The sequence below is a fragment of the Entelurus aequoreus genome, linkage group LG21, assembly GCF_033978785.1.
Source record: "Entelurus aequoreus isolate RoL-2023_Sb linkage group LG21, RoL_Eaeq_v1.1, whole genome shotgun sequence".
In the NCBI taxonomy this organism is placed as follows: Eukaryota; Metazoa; Chordata; class Actinopteri; order Syngnathiformes; family Syngnathidae; genus Entelurus; species Entelurus aequoreus.
Window position 1 is genome coordinate 30,576,930 of NC_084751.1, and position 18,856 is coordinate 30,595,785.

Below are 18,856 nucleotides of genomic sequence, written 5' to 3' on the forward strand. Positions count from 1 at the left end.
TTCCTTTAACGCACATGTTGCAGTCACACTTCTCTCTAACTTTACCTTCTCCTTCTCACAGGTATGCCCCCATTGGTATTTTGTTTCTAATTGCAGGGAAAATAGTGGAGATGGATGATCTGACACAGATGGGGGGCCAGTTGGGAATGTATACCATCACGGTTATCATCGGCTTAATGATCCACGGCGTTCTAATTCTGCCCACTCTATATTTTGTCATCACTCGGCAGAACCCTTTCATTTTCATTGCTGGTCTTCTACAAGCTCTGGTCACAGCATTGGGCACCTCCTCCAGGTGAGGTTCATGTGTCGCAATATCTTAATATAATCTCCATGCGCCCCTAAATCAAAAGCTCCCAATTGAGGTTTCTCGGTGCAAACATTTTATTTGTCCTTTCTTAGCTCTGCCACACTCCCTGTCACCTTCAAATGTCTTGAGGAGAACAACAAAATTGACAAGCGAATCACTCGCTTTATTTTGCCGGTGGGGGCTACCATCAACATGGACGGTACCGCCCTATACGAGGCTCTGGCAGCTATTTTTATTGCTCAAGTCAACAACATGGAGATGAACTTCGGTCAAATAATCACAATCAGGTAAGAATAGATATACTAACCCCAAAACCAGTGAAGTTGGCACGTTGTGTAAATCGTAAATAAAAACAGAATACAATGATTTGCAAATCCTTTTCAACTTATATTCAACTGAATGCACTGCAAAGACAAGATATTTAATGTTCGAAACTAATTTTTTTTTTGCCAATAATCATTAACTTGGCAGCAACGCATTGCAAAAAAGTTGGCACAGGGGCATTTTTACCACTGTGTTACATGGCCTTTCCTTTTAACAACACTCAATTTTTGAAGCTTTTTAGGTGGAATTCTTACCCATTCTTGCTTGACGTACAGCTTGAGTTGTTCGTATTTTACGCTTCATAATGCGCCACCCATTATCAATAAGAGACAGGTCTGGACTACAGGCAGGCCACTCTTTTACTATGAAGCCACTGTTGTAACACATGGCTTGGCATTGTCTTGCAAAAATAAGCAGGGGCGTCCATGATAACGTTGCTTGGATGGCAACATATGTTGCTCCAAAACCTGTATGTACCTTTCACCATTAATGGTGCCTTCACAGATGTTCCGGATGGTTCTTTTCCTCTTTGGTCCGGAGGACACAACGTCCACAGTTTCCAAAAACAATTTGAAATGTGGACTCGTCAGACCACAGAACACTTTTCCACTTTGCATCAGTCCATCTTAGATGAGCTCGGGCCCAGCGAAGCTGGCGGAATTTCTGGGTGTTGTTGATGAATGGCTTTCGCTTTGCATAATAGAGTTTTAACTTGCACTTACAAATGTAGCGACAAACTGTAGTTACTGACAGTGGTTTTCTGAAGTGTTCCTGAGCCCATGTGGTGATATCCTTTACACACCGATGTCTCTTTTTGATGCAGTACCGCCCGAGGGATCGAAGGTCCGTAAAAATATCATCGCTTTCGTGCAGTAATTTCTCTAGATTCTCTGGACCTTTTGATGATATTACAGAAATCCCTAAATTCCTTGCAATAGCTCCTTGAGAAATGTTGTTCTTAAACTGTTCAACAATTTGCTCATGCATTTGTTCAGAAAGTGGTGACCCTTGCCCCATCCTTGTTTGTGAATGACTGAGCATTTCATGGAAGCTGCTTTAATACCCAATCATGGCACCCACCTGTTCCCAATTAGCCTGTTCACCTGTGGGATTTTTCTAATAAGTGTTTGATGAGCATTCCTCAACTTTCTCAGTCTTTTTTGCCACTTGTGCCAGCTTTTTGAAACATGTTGCAGGTATCAAATTCCAAATGAGCTAATATTTGCAAAAAATAACAAAGTTTACCAGTTTGAACGTTAAGTATCTTGTCTTTGCAGTCTATTCAATTGAATTTAGTTTGAAAAGGATTTGCAAATAATTGTATTCTGTTTTTATTTACTATTTATACAAGGTGCCAACTTCACTGGTTTTGGGGTTTGTAAAAGGCCTATGAGTAAATAATTGCTTGTTGTTTTAACCAAGTATTACAGCGACTGCGGCAAGTATTGGTGCGGCTGGCATCCCACAAGCAGGCCTGGTCACTATGGTGATTGTATTGACCTCTGTTGGACTTCCAACTGATGACATCACTCTAATCATTGCGGTCGATTGGTTCCTGTGAGTATCCTGCACCTTCACAAATGTATCATTCCACATGCATCCACCATGAATCATCGCTAGATGACTTCCATCTCTACTACCACCTAGTGACACACTTCTCCTTTTTCCCTTAAGTCCTGCTCCACATCTTTCCTTTTGTATTCAATGTTTTCTGGAGTGAGTTTTAACATAGAAACATAATTAGGTTTCCCAAATTAATCATTCCATTTAGAATACCCGTCTCATAAATTGCTTGGCTAACTGGGGCAATCAGGAAAAGTCCCTGTCTCTTTTAACTTGGATGGTCCAAATATGAACGTCTGTCCTCTTTAAAGTCACTTAATGTTTGTAAACCAGACTTAGCTCGTACACAGCCAGATCCATTTGTGCTTAAGGTAAAGCAATGGTGGATATACCACACAATTTTGTGATGTTTTCTTTAAAATATACCAAACAAATTCATGTCACAGATGTACCATGTTACATATTTATCACATTGTTCATGGTAATGGGGCAGCGGGGGTGCTGGGGCCTATCACAGCTGCACTCGGGCAGAGGGCGGGGTTCACCCTGGACAAGTCGCCACCTCATCGCAGGGCCAACACAGATAGACAGACAACATTCACACAGTAGGGCCAATTTAGTGTTGCCAATCAACCTATCCCCAGGTGCATGTCTTTGGAGGTGGGAGGAAGCCGGAGTACCCGGAGGGAACCCACACAGTCACGGGGAGAACATGCAAACTCCACACAGAAAGCCCGGGGATCGAACCCAGGACCTTCGTATTTTGAGGCACACGCACTAATCCCTGGGCTAAAATACAGTAAGATTTGTTTGATTGTAATATTTGATATCCTATAAAACATTACAATGATTAAATGGTATTAAACATTATGAGCATTACTGGTAAAAAAAAAATAAGCTAGTGTCTTCAAACTGACCGCCTCTAAATGAAATACTGTCATCAAAACCCTTCAGGGCTGCCTTTAACTAATGATTTTCATAGTTGAATCTGATTCCTTAGCTTTTGCCCTTAGTGGACAATAAGTCGACAATAAGACAAATATATACATGTGTCGCGCAAGGCAAAGTTACTTTAACGTCTACCAGAAATGACAAGGCAAAGTTCTACTGTTAAGAAAAATATACCAACAGTTGTTTAAATGATTCAATTCCAGCTAAAAAAGTAATTCCACAATTATATACACAATTATATAAAACTATAAAATCACACAATATAAAACATACCAAGTAAAATATAAAACCACACTTAAAACATCCCTTCTTGGTGAACTGAGTGTGACATTTCTCCTCCCCCCCTCCTTTTAACATCCCGACTACTTATTTGATGCGATACCGTGTTGGAGGGAGCCCAAAGTTACCTCTCTGAGTGCCTTATACATAGTTCTGGCTCACTGATGGGGACTGCTGGATGTTCTGGAGAATCAGCCGTTTCGGACGATACTGGAGCTACCGTCTCTGCTGCTGGGGGCTGAATAGAACTTAAAACTAATCCTGGTAACAACCCGGTAGGGGGTGGGAGCAGTTGGGGCTCCATCACTGTGCGTTCCTGCTCGGTTGTCACCGAAGCTTCCTGCATCACATTTAGAGGACAACGCTTGAGGTTATTGCAGTGAACAGTGCTTGTGGGCCCGTGCCTACCTTCTGGCCGCAGAACATATACTAGGTGGTTCTTGCGCAATTGTTGCACTACCACAAAGTTCTCTGGGTTCCATCTTGGAGCCAACTTCCCGCTGGCCTTTCTGCGAAAGTTGCAAATATAAACTCGCTGACCAGGTAGCAAAGGGGTCAGCTTGGCTCTTTGAATGTAGGGGTCCTGTCTTGCTCTTGTCGCTGTTGTGTGTGAGTCTTTACTGTTTGATATGCTTGGTGTAGGGATTGTTGGTGTCGTTTCACCCAACCTTGCAGAGTGTTATGCGCCACAGTGGGACCCAAGCCAGTCACACAATCAAAAGGCAGTCGAACATGCCTTCCAAAGACTACATGATGTGAGGTCATCTTAGTGGTGCCGTGGACAGTGTTATTGTAGGCTTGGTTGAGGGTCTGGCAAACAATTGGGCCAAAGTGCCTGTTCTGCCTCATTCAGAGAATTTAGCAGTCCCAATAAAGTCTGGTTGAACCATTCGCAGGCCCCATTCCCCTGTAGGTGATATGCCGTTGTGCGACTCTTCTGGCATCCATACAACTGACACAGCTCTTGTATTAGTGAAGACTCAAATGTAGCTCAGTCAGGATGCATTCAGGGCAGCCGAAAATCTGAACGTGATTGTTGCACAAAGCCGGAGCTGTATTGTTGGCCGACTGGTCTCTTGTCAGGACAGCTATTGCATATTTAGAAAACAGATCTGTTATGACAAGGATATAAGGGTACTGGTCCCCTGGGCGGCCCAATGAGATATAATCCAATTTCCGACCAATTCGAATGGGTATGATATTGGAATGGGTACCAACGGTGCTTTCCCCTCTGGTCCCGCCTTTTTACAAATGCATTGCCGGCAGGTAGCTTTCCAAATCTTCACATCTCTCATCATCCCAGGCCAATGACAGCGCTGTTGTAGGGTTGTTAATGTCCTTGCACTGCTGGAGTGGCCCATTCTTTCATGGTATTGTCTCCATGCACGGTAGGTTTTCTGCTTGGGAATGACAACTTGAAAGATTTGCAAGTTGGAACCAGCCTTCTTTAACAACTCTGCTTAGTATACCATTGGGCAAAAGTATATTATCCCACTCTTTCAGTAACTGTCCAAGGTAGGGTAATGAAGTAGTACATACCTCTGGCCGTAGTACCTGTTGCTCTTTCCACTGACGTGCTTGGGCAAGGTCTATGTCTCGTGTCTGTTGTTCCCCCCAAGTCTCTTCTGTGTCAACTGTTACTTGGTCTGCTTGCACAACCTCCCCCTTCTGTCCCTGCAACCTGGAAAGAGCATCAGCATTCTTATTTTGCGTACCTGGCCAATATTTAATGGTGTACTTGAAGTTTGCTTGTTGGGCCACCCATCTCTGTTTCACTGCTCCCAGCCGAGCTGTGTCCAAATTTCCAATGGGTTGTTGTCTGTAAAAACATTTAATTCCATACCATGGAGATAGTCTTCGAATTTCTCAGTTACTGCCCGTTTTAAAGCCAACAGCTTCACTTTAAATGAAATGTAATTCTGATCGTTGCGCTCGGCTGGATGGAGACTGCGGCTGGCATAGGCGATCACACTCTCCTTCCCTTCCTGTACTTGGGCCAGAACTTCTCCCAGGCCTTGCATATGCCTAATTAGGTGCATTTATCAAGTCTTCCTTTAACTGTCCAAAGTCCTGCTGACATTCAGGGGACCAGCTGATTGGCGCTGACTTCTTATCATGAGAGGTTCCACGTGTCAATGCATTTAAGGTGCCGCAATCTTTGAAAACTCAGGAATAAACCAAGAACTTATTTTATTTGTTTTACCATCTGGGGCACAGGCCAGTCTTCCATTACTGTAGTCTTGACTGGGTCAGTAGCCACACCCCTCTCACTGATCACATGTCCAAGGTAAGTCAGCTATTGTTGGAAAAGGCGACACTTCTTGGGCTGTAATGGAAGCCACCGGATTTGTTCCAGCTGCCTTTCTTTGCTGGGAGGAAGAGGAGTCCAGTGGGTGGCTGTGTGGTGGAAGGTCCGAATCTTAAACAGCAACAAAAGTGAATTTAGTACAAAAGTTTTATTTACCCATAATCAAATGGTACAAGGTTGGATTGAGTTGCCAATGCAAACAGACAACGTCCTCCGGAGACGTTGGATGAATCGAGAATCATGCGAATCACACGTAGACTTGGTCTACTTGGCCATTTATGTGTTTTCCTCATGTGTCAAAGTCCCGTTGTTTTGGACCTTTTTATTCTGAAACCTACTTGAATCCTTTAGCCATAACAAACAATCAAAACATTTTGTAGAATGGTCAGGCCGACCACTCGTTCAACTATAACCCACATATGCTCCTTCAATGGTTCAGAATAGAAAAAAGAGAAATGAGCAGACATAATGCTTTTCGACCTCATTCTCTTTTCGGACTTCGACAGACACAAAATATGGTTCAAAAGGTCAAAAAATTCCACTACATACCCCTCTTCCAGGGTTTTAGAACCCTGGAAGAGGGGTATGTAGTCCTTGACCTCTTACAGCTTGGCTACGGCCTCCTGCTCCAGTCTTTCCTGCGACGCCGCTGTGAGGAGAGCACAAGGGTGCACTCACTGAGCAGTAAGTGACAGCTTGTCATAAACAAACATGCCCACCAGGCACATAATTATTTCGCTTCCCTTTACTTAGCGTATTGTGAGTGTTTAGCCGATATCTACCGTCAGCATGTGCTCGTCCTGGTCACCTGCCGTCTCTCTGCTTTGCGTCGTCACTCCAGTGTGTTGCTCTGCGTCAGACACTCGACCCCTTCTGTGTCCCTGCACGTCACTCCCGCTAGTCCAGTCCTCTCGTGCGGCGTGTCCCTGCTCCTCCGTCGCGACACCCTAATAGCCACCAGTTAAAACTGCTCAATACAATAAAAGCACACAATTATATAAATATATAAAATCACACTTAAAACATCCCTTCTTGGTGAACTGAGTGTGACACATGAGATCAGCTAATGAGGATCCCCACGAATTAAAATATCTCATTTGCGACTTTTTTCACATCAAAAGACTAAAACACTCAGATAAACACAGTAAAGATTGGGTAGAGTTGCTCGGATCGGCACCACCAGGGTCAGTTTTGGCGGAGTATCGTGAAGACAATCTAATTCGATTATCTAGACAAAGTTAACGTTGTAACAAGAGGCCCTTTTACACAGCAGGAACTTTTACAGAAATTGTTGCGTCCGACCAGTCTTCTTCTCAGGGAATAAAACACACTGGTCAATCCCAAATTCTTTCGGATGACATATATGTTGGGTAAGAAGGACCATCAAGACAGAAGAGCAATTTTACCAAGTTTTACTAAAGCTTTAGGAGACCAGCCCTTACAATGCGATAATAGCAGCATCAAGAAGTGGTCTAAAAATCAAACGGAAAGAGTCACCTTATTTAGTACAAAAACAGCCCCTCCCGCCCAGAAAGAAATACAGCCTTTTTGTTCTAAACCGATAAGGCCTCCTCCACAAAAAGGGAGTATGTAATACCCCTACGCGGACAGCACAGCGCCTTCAAGGTAAAACACAGAGTTTACTAGCAGACACACTACATTGGAAAATACTAGCTGCTTTAAACATGACTATGGATTAAAAAAGAACACTTAAAAATATCAAATTCTCACAAAATGTTACCATTTACCCGGGGAAATAAAGTTCATCTGTGTTTCCACCAAAAACTACCCGGGTAGATTTAGTTCTTCAGGAACTTTTTTCAGTTCCTGCCAGCTAGGTCAGACTTTTGGAAGGTTCCTGGAACCTTATCGGGGGCGGGCTGTGCTGTCGAATGCTGATTGGTTGAACACAGTTGAGGACGTTTCAAAAACGTATTTTTCGAACACAACAGCCGCCATTACAGAATGCTCGATGACTTGTTTATTTCCTATTCATTGTGTATTTTACAACATACTTGACAACAGAGAGAAAGAAGAAAGAAAATAATTTTCGACCTGCAGAAACTTTTGTCGGACAACTATTTTGGAGTGTTTTTACTCAGTTGTAGTCTTTAACCTATATGCACTTTTGTGATGTTTATTATTATTTTTTAAATTTTACACTTCGATATGCAAATTTATGAGAAGTGGACAGACTCTTTTAAACATATTTACTGAGGAGTATGAAGCTGGACTCTAAGCAACAACCTTAGCTGCTCACTACTCTGAGACTTTGTTAGAGAAATGGGAAACAAAGGTAAATGACATAAAATGTTATCTATTTATTTTATTACATGTTGTAAAAAACCCCAATTCCAACCCTAGATGCTGAGTGCCAAGCAGGGAGGTAATGGGTCCCATTTTTATAGTCTTTAATATGACTCGGCCGGGGTTTGAACTCACAACCTACCGATCTCAGGGCGGACACTCTAACCACTAGGCCATTGGGCACCATCCATCCATGCTATTGACACTCCTGCACATGCTAGCGCTACCTCTCCTAACTTGCCCACTCACTCACTCACATCACACACCCCACATACTGCCATTCTTAAAGGAGCACACACGCACATACGCTACTCTCACAACAGCTGCTTTAAAACACGCCTCGCCAAACGTGGCGATTAGTATTACCACCTTTGCTTCAAACTTAGGCAAACATTTAAATAATAATCATTCAGATCTGCACAAAAAGTGACAGGTAATAATGTAGTTGTTACACCTGTCCTGCTGTTCGGTCCGGTGCAGACCGTAGTCGAGGAGCACAGGGGAGACGTTCCCTTCAGGGTCGATGCCATTTCAATGCCTTTTAATTTATATTTTAACCTTGTAAAAAATGTTTTTGACTGTGAGTGTTTAATGTAGTGTAAAATTTTCTGTTAAAATAAAGCCAGTTTTAAAATTTTTCGTAGTTCCCTTTATTTAGGAAGGTATCGAAAAGTATCAATATACATTTTGGTACCGGTACCGGTACTAAATTATTGGTATCGGAACAACCCTACACAACAGTAATCTATTTGTGTTAATTTGGGGGAGAGGTTACAATAACAAACAGTCCTGTTATATTGTGTTTGAGCAATGACGATGAGGTGGTGCCAAATCTACTTTTGGTGGTCCAAATGTATGTGTTTGTGTGTATGGGAAAGTCTGCTTTTTACACGGTGTACTTGTGAGTGCAAATTTTGTCAGTGTAATGTTGTCCAAAATTGATTACTTACGTTGCTCACTTATCGTAAGCGATGATTGTGATATTTACCTGTTTCTTCTTCTCTTTTTGAATGATGACATTATGTTAGGGTTGTACGGTATACCGGTATTAGTATAGTACCGCGACACTAATGAATCATATTCGGTACTATACAGCCTCTGAAATGTACCGGCATCACAACATCTTCTTTCGTTGTTTAAAAGTGTATATTATGTTTATAAACTCAGGAAATATGTCCCTAGACACTTGAGGACTTTGAATATGAATGACCAATGTATGATCCTGTAACAACTTGGTATCTGATTGATACTCAAATTTGTGGTATCATCCAAAACTAATGTAAAGTATCAAACAACAGAAGAATAAGTAACTATTACATTTTAACAGAAGTGTAGATAGAACATGTTAAAAGAGAAAGTAAGCAGAGATTAACAGTAAATGAACAAGTAGATTAATAATTCATTTTCTAACACTTGTCCTTAATCATTTTGACAAAATAATAGAATGGAAAATGATACAATATGTTTGTCAGGCTTGGGCGAATGAAGGGACTCAGATGCAGAGATGGGAGGTTCTAAATAAGGCTTTTATTTTGAAAATAACTCTTAACCTCCAGAGCAGAAAATTTACAATCACTAAGGGGTACTACTATGATATCAAAAAGACGTTTCCAAAAAGGGAAAGAACCAAAAATCACTCCAACGGAGGAATAGACAAAAATAAGACAAATAACTAGCAACGGATCTGCTATACAAAACTTTAACAAAAAGCGCTCCAACAGGAGGAAGAAAATAAGGACTATCAAAACTTACTACACTCAATATTATTCTAACAATTATATAAACAAAATTCACTCAAACTTTGAGGAAGGAAATGTTAAGAAAAAATCATAACTCACCACTGCGGTTGAAAAAGGTTAAATAACAAAGGTCGCTCTGAGGGAGGAAAAAGTTAACTCAAAATTACAGCTAGAAAAATGCTGGATAAACAAACGTGGTCGTGGGATGAGGCAAGACAAGAACATGAGCTTGGATGCAAGACAGGCACGAAGGATCGAGACAATCTGGCACAGAACAAGGGGAGGGATGGGCTTATATGGAACATGAGGGTAATGGGAAACAGGTGGAAACAATCAAGGGTCAGGGATGACATCAGACTGGTGACACAAGAGGAAGGGCCCGTGATCTGAAACAAGAGGAGATGCTTTTCAAAATAATACATGCAAATCACAAGACAGAAAAAACCAAGACAAGACTCTCCTCACCGCGGTGTGACAATGTTACTGCATACGTCAGCAGCTAAATTAGGAGCCTTTGTTTGCTTACTTACTAATAAAAGACAAGTTGTCTTGTAAGTTCACTATTTTATTTAAGGACAAAATTGCAATAAGAAACATATGTTTAATGTACCCTAAGATTTTTTTGTTAAAAATAAAGCCAATAATGAAATTCTTGGTGGTCCCCTTTATTTAGAAAAGTACCGAAAAGTATCAAAATAATTTTGGTATCGGTACCAAATTATTGGTATCGAGACAACACTACATTATATACTTAAATGTGTAAGTTATTAGTGACATTGGGTAAATTTAGTGGGTTTTCTGCATAAAAAAGGCCTATTTTTTCAGCGAAAGTGACGGGGATCTACTGTAGTCCACCACTTTCAGCTATGTACTGTCGTTAAGATGGTGACTATATATGGTGGTACGTGTACATCACTGTTCACCTACCATTTTGGTAGGTAGGCCAAACTGACAATGACAGCATTTTTCCATACTCCTTAATGTGAATGCACTGGTGCTCTCAAAAGACTAAGAGCCTGAACCAAAAAAGGTTTGCTTGTATTAAAACACGTGCAAACTTGGTAGCACGAGCAAAGCTGACCTACATCGCTTTTGCGCAGAGCATTGCTTCTCTTAAATAAGCAAAGTAGAGTGCACAATGTATTTAGCATGTCTGTCTCCTAGTATCTGAAGAATATATGCTGATTATTTGAAAGGCCACAATACCGGGAGGAGGAGATGTACATTTTAGCGCTCGCAGTGTGAATTATCCAGCCTGAAATTGTTTTGCGGCGCTTAGGGATGGGAATCGAAAACCGGTTCTTGTTCAGAGCCGGTTTGCATTGTATCAAGTCTTTGGAATTGCTTGCCAGTTTGTCTAGAGATTTTCTTAAAGTTTTTTTCCGGGTGGGTATGACGTCATTACGCTACATGCTTCGTGACGTCAGTAACATGGCGGTGCCTGATGGAAAAAGAACACTGAAGTTTGCCGACATTTTAGTAAAAAAGACAGCAACTGCGCTACTTTTAATAATTCCAAGGTCGCTATTTCATGCTAAAACATTTGAACAAACAGAATGCAATGAGTGTCGCATTTTTGAACCGCACCGATCTCATCCCAGGCAGCAGCAGTCATCTGGCTTAAATACAACAGGTACTAATACTGCTGATAATGTTAGCGCTACTACTTGTAAAATTTAAATGAATGCCTTCTCATTTAGAAGAGCACGAAGAGACATATTCTGACTGGTTTGGAGGCGTGCAGTAATACCTTCAGTCTGCAGCTAGCTGTCACCGCAGCAGGGAAGACTACCACTCGGCCAGGAACGACGAATGTCACTGAGAAATTACTAAGTTTGTGGTCAAAAGCTTCCAACAATTTGTCACATACTGTAAATGCTCCTTCGGTAGGTGAAAGTTCAATTGTAGTCGGAGAAAAGTAACATGTTTTCCTCCAACCACATTTTCATTATATTATATTATACGTTTTATAGTCATTATATTGTACAGGTGGAACTCATAAAATAAGAATACGGTGTAAAAGTCCATTAATGTCAGCAATTCACCTTCAAATGTAAAACCAATATGTAATATTAACTAATTATGTCAAGCCTTTATTTAATATACGTCATTTTGACAATCATGGCTTACAGTTTTTTTGTTTTTTTTTAAAACACCAAATTTTCAGAGATGATTAATTTAAGGTTTTCATAAACTGCAAGCAATAAAAATCATCATGACAAAAGGTTTGCATTATCTCATGTTGCATGTTATGAGCCTATGTCATTATATTAGTTTAACCTTGTAAATCTAAACAAAGCTTTGCACGGTATATTGCAGGGTATATAGTCTAGGTACATGATTCTTAAAAGTATAAAACATCTTACAAAATGTTACATTCTGGTGTAATTTCCACATAATTTTTTTTTGTTATATTCTACTTATTTTTTTAAATTTATTTTCAAAAGTTTTTTTCTATGCTATGTGCCTCTTAAAACCTCACCGTTGGCTTTGTATGGTAATGTTAGCTCTAAACTAAACACAATTGATGCTAATCCATCTATTTGTTATCTTTTTTTCAAAATAAGAATCAATAAGAGAACCGATAAAGAACCGAATCGTTAAGCAGAATCCAAAGCGAAATTGGAACCGGAAAAATATTACCAATTCCCCTCCCTAGCGGCGCTGTTTTGTGTCTTTAATGAGCAAGTTGCGTGCAAACTGGTTAAAAATGAATTATAAATATATAATAAAAATAAGACATTTAACCATGAACCACCTAGTTAAGTCAAATATGTTACAAATGGGTCTGAGCTCATCCAAGTGCAACACATTGATTTTTTTTTTCAAAGTATTTTTATTGTCAGTTTTCTTAATATAAACATATACACATATGATAAAATAAATGAATAAATAAATAAAATATGAAAATAAAAATATATAATGAATAAGTTTTTACACAGGTTATAGCATGTAAAAACAAAATACACACAGAGAGGCTTAACATATCAGTTGAATGTCCACTTTCATCAATCACATCAATTATGCCAAGACAGATACTTATTAGGGGGGGTTGACTACGGTTTCAGGTATTCCAAGATAGGTCTCCACACATCATGAAATGTATGTAAGTTACCAGATATCTCATATCTCAGATTGATTTAGTTTAGTCCATTTAAGCACTGGGGGGGGGTAGGGGTTTTGTCAACACTAAAAAAATACAAAAAAGGTCAGGATGACTGTTGCATCATGTCTAATATGGACACTGATGACTACTCTTTTGTTTCTAATATGGAAAAGTACATTGCCCTTATATTGTCTATGCCTTTACTTGAGAAATACAATAGAAAAATCCCCAATCATTTTTTGTAATCAAGGTACTCAAATTGAGGAACTCGAGGAATGGTTAATGCCAGTAAGTATATAGGTTGGAAATTTTGTTTTTTTGTCACAGTGCCATATCCTGGGTTCAGTCTTTTGCCTTTGTGTTGGGGTTCACAATAGTGGAAAATGTTTTTCCATCTACAGACCTTATTCTAGTCAGATTTATGTCGCTGGTTGTGAAAACTTCTACTCGCTGCTCGTTGTCGGACAATCAAACAAAAAACAAGAAATTGTTGTTGTACTAATTGCAGAATTCAACCGTGAGAAATAGGGCATTGTCATAATATCACAATACCACGATAACATACTTTGCACATGTCTATAGATGTTTTCATTCAACCAGGTCATTGTATTATCATAGCATTATTCATAGCTACTGTACTGTTGTCTTAGAAGACGTTTCACCTTCTTATACTCCGCAAGAGAACGGCGAAACCATCCTTGCTTGCGCACACCCTCCTCTTTTTTAGAGTAGAAATTGTTGGGGCTTTAGCGCCAGCCTTCAGACTGGATCTGGCCAATAACACTGAACTGAGGAAGCCTGCTCGGATGAGAGGCGAAACATCTTCTAAGACAAATGAAACAGTCCATTTGAATGGCCTGAGAATAGTCTGCACATATTAAATGTTCTTTTCCTCTTCCTCTTGGGCCATAGGGACCGTCTGCGTACCACCACCAATGTTTTGGGGGACTCGATTGGAGCGGGCATTGTTGAGTTCCTCTCCCGCAACGAACTCAGCAGCAAAGACGTGGAGATGGGAAACTCTGTGCTCGAGGTGAAAGAGAGGAAGAAGCCTTACAAGCTCATCTCACAAAATAGCGATTTGGAAAATAACAGGTGTGGTCACAACGAATCGAGCATGTAGTTTACTACTTTGCTCTCTTTTAGCGTAATTGGTGAGGCTGATGCTGTTTAGTTTTTGTGTTTTTTCTACATTTTGATTTCACACTGCCTTTGCTTTTTGTTGTGTTTGAATAATGACAAATGACAAACATTCCTTCTTCCATTCAAAAAGTGAAACAAGTGGAACTTAATAGTTAGTCTCCGATAGTGGTGGTGGTTTATTACATGAATAAATGCTCTTTAATGTAATTTTAATGCAAAGATCGGGTCAGTGTAGCTTTGTGCGCAGCTAAATACAACATTTGATTGAAGAGGAAGTGAAGGTCTGTTAAAAATAAACTCCACTAAAAGATGCTATGTCAACAGGAAGCAAATTGAGGACTATGAGACTATATTTCTTATACTTTCACCAAATTTTTTTTCAAATCACATTCTGTAGTTTATGGGAACGCCTAGCAGAGTTTGTCGAGTCTTCTTCTCACATCTCCGGCAGAGTTTTACATGAAATGTGTCTGTGAAAGTCTGACTAGGCCAAATCCTGTGACTCTGTGGTTGCAAGGCGGTAGTTGCAAGTCATGGCGGCAACGCTTCAAACCCGATGGTGGACACCAAACTGGGTAAGAAGGAGTCTTATGCCATGATGGCTTGTGGGACTCCTGAAGCATGTGACAGGTACTGACAGGTTAAGCGGAGTGTGTGGGGTTGGAGCAAAAAACTCTGGTGTGAGAGGAGAGTTCAGTAAGGTCATGGAGCACAAATTTTGGTCGGCTTCTAAGAGGTAATACCTCAGGTGAGGCAGTCCCCACTGTGGTGAAGGAGGCCTGCTGACCTCAATTGTAGGGAATTCTTCTTAATCCCACTGACACACTTTCTCGAGAGGAATCAACGTCTGCGGACACGAATGCGGACATGTCTATTTCTGTGGCTGAGATATCTGAGGTAGTCAAAACCTCCACAGTGACAAGATGCGCTGGTTGACATTGTGTGGAAATCAGAAATAGTAGCTCTGGATTGGCAGACCGGAGTGCCGGTCCCCCTTTCGTCTGACCGCCCTTTAGTTAAACCTTGGGTACAGAAGGTGGAATGTGTTTTTCATCCGAGCCATAAAAACACTGGATCAGCTCTAGACTATTGCAAGGTACCAGATGGTGCATGGTTGTTTGCCCAACCAGTCCATATGTGTTTTGTGGAATTGGAAAATATATTTGACCATGTCAGGGTGTATTGTGCAGGGTGCATCAGGAGTACAGAGTTCATGTGCCACTCTGTCCTAGTACAACTAAAGCAGGAGTCTAGTTTGCATTGCCGGCGGTAAGTAGAGCCTGTTCACAGTGACTTTTGGCCTTCGTCAAGGCTGCCCTCTGTCATGGTTCTGTTTATTGTTTTTATAGACAGCTTACATAGTTGCACCCAAGACATTGGGGATGTCTGGTTTGGGGGCTTTCGGATTTATGGGGTCCTGATGGCCTAATCTAGTTGTGACTTTCATACTGTGGTGGGTCTTTTTAAGCTTTCTTAATGACAGTACGCACCACCAAATTTAAAGCTATGGTTCTCAGCCGGAAAAGGGTGTATTGCACCGTTTGGGTTAAGAGTGTGGTTTTGTTCTTATCTCGAAACCCTAGGCATGGGTGAGGAAAGGCTGGAGCGTAAGATTGACAGGTGCAGCAAATCCAGTAATGTGGTCACTAGGGATGGGAATCAAAACCGGTTCCAAGTTATAAATGATAAATGGGTTATACTTGTATAGCGCTTGTCTACCTTCAAGGTACTCAAAGCGCTTTGACAGTATTTCCACATTCACCCATTCACACACACATTCACACACTGATGGCGGGAGCTGCCATGCAAGGCGCTAACCAGCAGCCATCAGGAGCAAGGATGAAGTGTCTTGCCCAAGGACACAACAGACGTGACTAGGATGGTAGAAGGTGGGGATTGAACCCCAGTAACCAGCAACACTCCGATTGCTGGCACGGCCACTCTACCAACTTCGCCACGCCGTCCCCAGTTGATCAATTCCTTGGTATCGCTTGCTAATTTTTCAAACGATCCCTTAACGATTCCTGTGGGTAGGAATGACATCACTACGCAAAGTGCGTAGTCTTACGCAATGTGCGTAGTGATGTCAGACAGCGAGAAACATGGTGTCCAGGTGGTGGAAACGTTTCAAAGTTTGGCTATATTTACTAACTAACACCGCCTATCATGTCAAAGCTGCTATTATCTCTTGAAATGAATGCCTTCCCATTTAGATGACAGATTGTAACTACGGATGTCACAGAGCAGTGACTACGTTTGTGGTCAAAAGCTTGCACACATTTGCCACAGTAGATCATGCTGCTGATTTTAGGTAGGTGAATTTTCAGTTATAGTCAGAGAAAAGTTGCATGTTTTCCCCCAACCCGATTGTCAGTCAGTCATTCCCACTGTTACCTTTTTATCATTGGGCAGTATCTTTAGTCCCGAACTGTAGTTTGGGACATACCGACCTCTTTAGTTGGCTCTGTGAGTCGGTAACCAACTAAACGAGTTCACAGACTTGATTCTTAAAAATGATAATGCCGCTTTTCCCTGCAGGATTCAGGCTTTATTTTTAATGTCAAACACGGCAGTCTTCCAGCACTTATAACTTTTATAGCAACAACTTTTCCTCTCACCTGCTACTCGCACACTTCTTTCTCTATCGCCACCCACTTCCTCTCTCATTATGCACCCGCCCCCAGGTCAGGTCACAGTTCACAGAGGACCCCAAACGTAGCTGACCCAGGCTATGCCTGTAACACCATTATATATTTTCCAGGAAGATAAACATTTCCAACCCTAAAAATAAACCCCCAAACAGAGATAGTTTAATTAAATGTTAATGTACTGTAATTGTTACATTCGTGGGTAATTTGCACATGTTTTATTTTGTTAAATTCTACAGAAAAACATTTTTATTTATTATATTTATTTTCAAGAAAGGTATATTTTTTGGTATGTGCCTCTTGAGACCTCACTGTTGGCTTTATAAGGTCATGTTACTTCTAAACTAAACAAAATTGATGCTAATCCACCCTTTTGTTCTTTTTCCCCCCCAAATAAGAATCGATAAGAGAATCGATAAAGAACCGAATCATTAACAGAAACAAAAGCGGAATCGGAAAATAATCGTATCTATTCCTATCCCTAGTGGTCGCTGTAAAAAGAGAAAGCTGAACCAGAATACAAAACTGACCTACAGAGCATCCGACAAGTATTCACACCCCTTTATTTTTTCCACATTTTGTTATGTTACAGCCGTATGCCAAAATGGAGTAAATTAATTTTTGTCGGTGAAATTCTACAGACAATATCCCATAATGACAATGTGAAAAAATTGTTTTAATTTATTTTACATTTACCAAATTTACTAAAAATAAAAAATAAATAAACAAAGTCACATTGGAGTATCCACAGCCTTTGCTCAGTACTTTCTTGATGCACCTTTGACAGCAATTACAGCCTAAAGTATTTTTGAATACGATGCCATAAGCTTGGCACACCTATCTTTGGGCAGTTTTGCCCATTCCTCTTTGCACATTCCTCTTTGCAGCACCTCTCAAGCTCCATCGGGTTAAATGAGAAGCAATGGTTTCCATCCAGAATGTCTCTGTACATTGCTGCATTCATATTTCCCTCTATCCTGGCTAGTCTCTCAGTTTCTGCTGGAAAACATCCCCACAGCATGATGCTGCCACCACCATGCTTCACTGTCGTGGCCTGTTGATTAGCGGTGCCTGGTTTCCTCCAAATATGATGCCTGGCATTCACGCCAAAGAGTTCAAGCTTTGTCTTATCAGACCAGAGCATTTTGTTTCTCATGGTCTGAGATTTTTTCAGGTGCATTTTGGCAAACTTTTGACCAAGAAATGGCTTCCTTCTTGCCACTATACCGTACAGGCCTGATTGTTGGATTGGTGCAGAGATGGTTGTTCTTCTGGAAGGTTCTTTCTCCACATAGGAATGCTGCAGCTCTGACTGATGGACAATCGGGCTCTTAGTCACCTCCCTGACTAGGTTAAGACAACTGCAGCAATCTACAGACACATCATGGATGACTGGAGGAGGTCTCTGGAGACCGTTAAGTCTGGGTTTCCCGGCTAAGACTGCCAAACCTGAGATCCAGAACTGGATAAGTGGAAGAAAATGGATGGAGGAAATTAATGAAATGTAAATATATTTATATAGATGCAATGATCTTTTCCTAAGGTGTGGTTGTATGTAATTCTATGGCAGGCTGTATACAACATTACTATTTTATAATACTATTATTTCATACATAGCTAGCTTGAAAAAAACGTGTGGCTATTGACATTTTTAATCAATGCAGTTCCTTTTCGGGTGAGACAAATAAATACTATATAAAAGGTTGAAAGATTGTTTTTTCATTGAAACATTGAATGTTCATTGTTGTATTAATTTTATTCATCAATATTTTATACAATATTAGAAGTGGTAAATGTTTGTCATTGTGTGGATGGGTGATTATAATAAAACTAATTAAATAAATGACCAATGAAAACATCCATCTATCCATCCATCCATTTTCTACCGCTTTGACCCTGGGCCTATCCCAGCTGCATTCGGGCGAAAGGCGGGGTACACACTGGACAAGTCGCCACCTCATTGCAGCCGAAGAAAACAATACATTTACCATGTTTTTAAATGTCAATTGACCCGAAACCCCCTATTCATCTTTCACTTGGACAAGATTTGGATCTTAGATCTTTTCTTAGTGTTAAGATGCGTGAAGTTGCTGGACATCTTTGTTTGACTTAGAAAGATCAACAACAATACATATATCAGTCTAATGAAAATGTAAAAACATAAAAGAAAACAATTGA

The 18,856-nt window shown here is 40.7% G+C and overlaps 1 protein-coding gene across 1 annotated transcript in view; it reads left to right on the plus strand.

The window, feature by feature from the left end:
• The window catches only part of LOC133638597 (excitatory amino acid transporter 1-like), a 33,997-nt gene extending 15,473 nt beyond the window's left edge, over positions 1–18,524 (plus strand). Inside the window, exons 6-10 of the mRNA XM_062031384.1 lie at positions 62–295; positions 403–597; positions 2,057–2,191; positions 13,800–13,982; positions 17,974–18,524. Coding sequence (XP_061887368.1) covers positions 62–295; positions 403–597; positions 2,057–2,191; positions 13,800–13,982; positions 17,974–18,013 — 787 coding nt within the window. The 3' untranslated portion in view covers positions 18,014–18,524. The remainder of the gene's footprint in view (positions 1–61; positions 296–402; positions 598–2,056; positions 2,192–13,799; positions 13,983–17,973) is intronic.
• Positions 18,525–18,856: the final 332 nt, after the last annotated feature.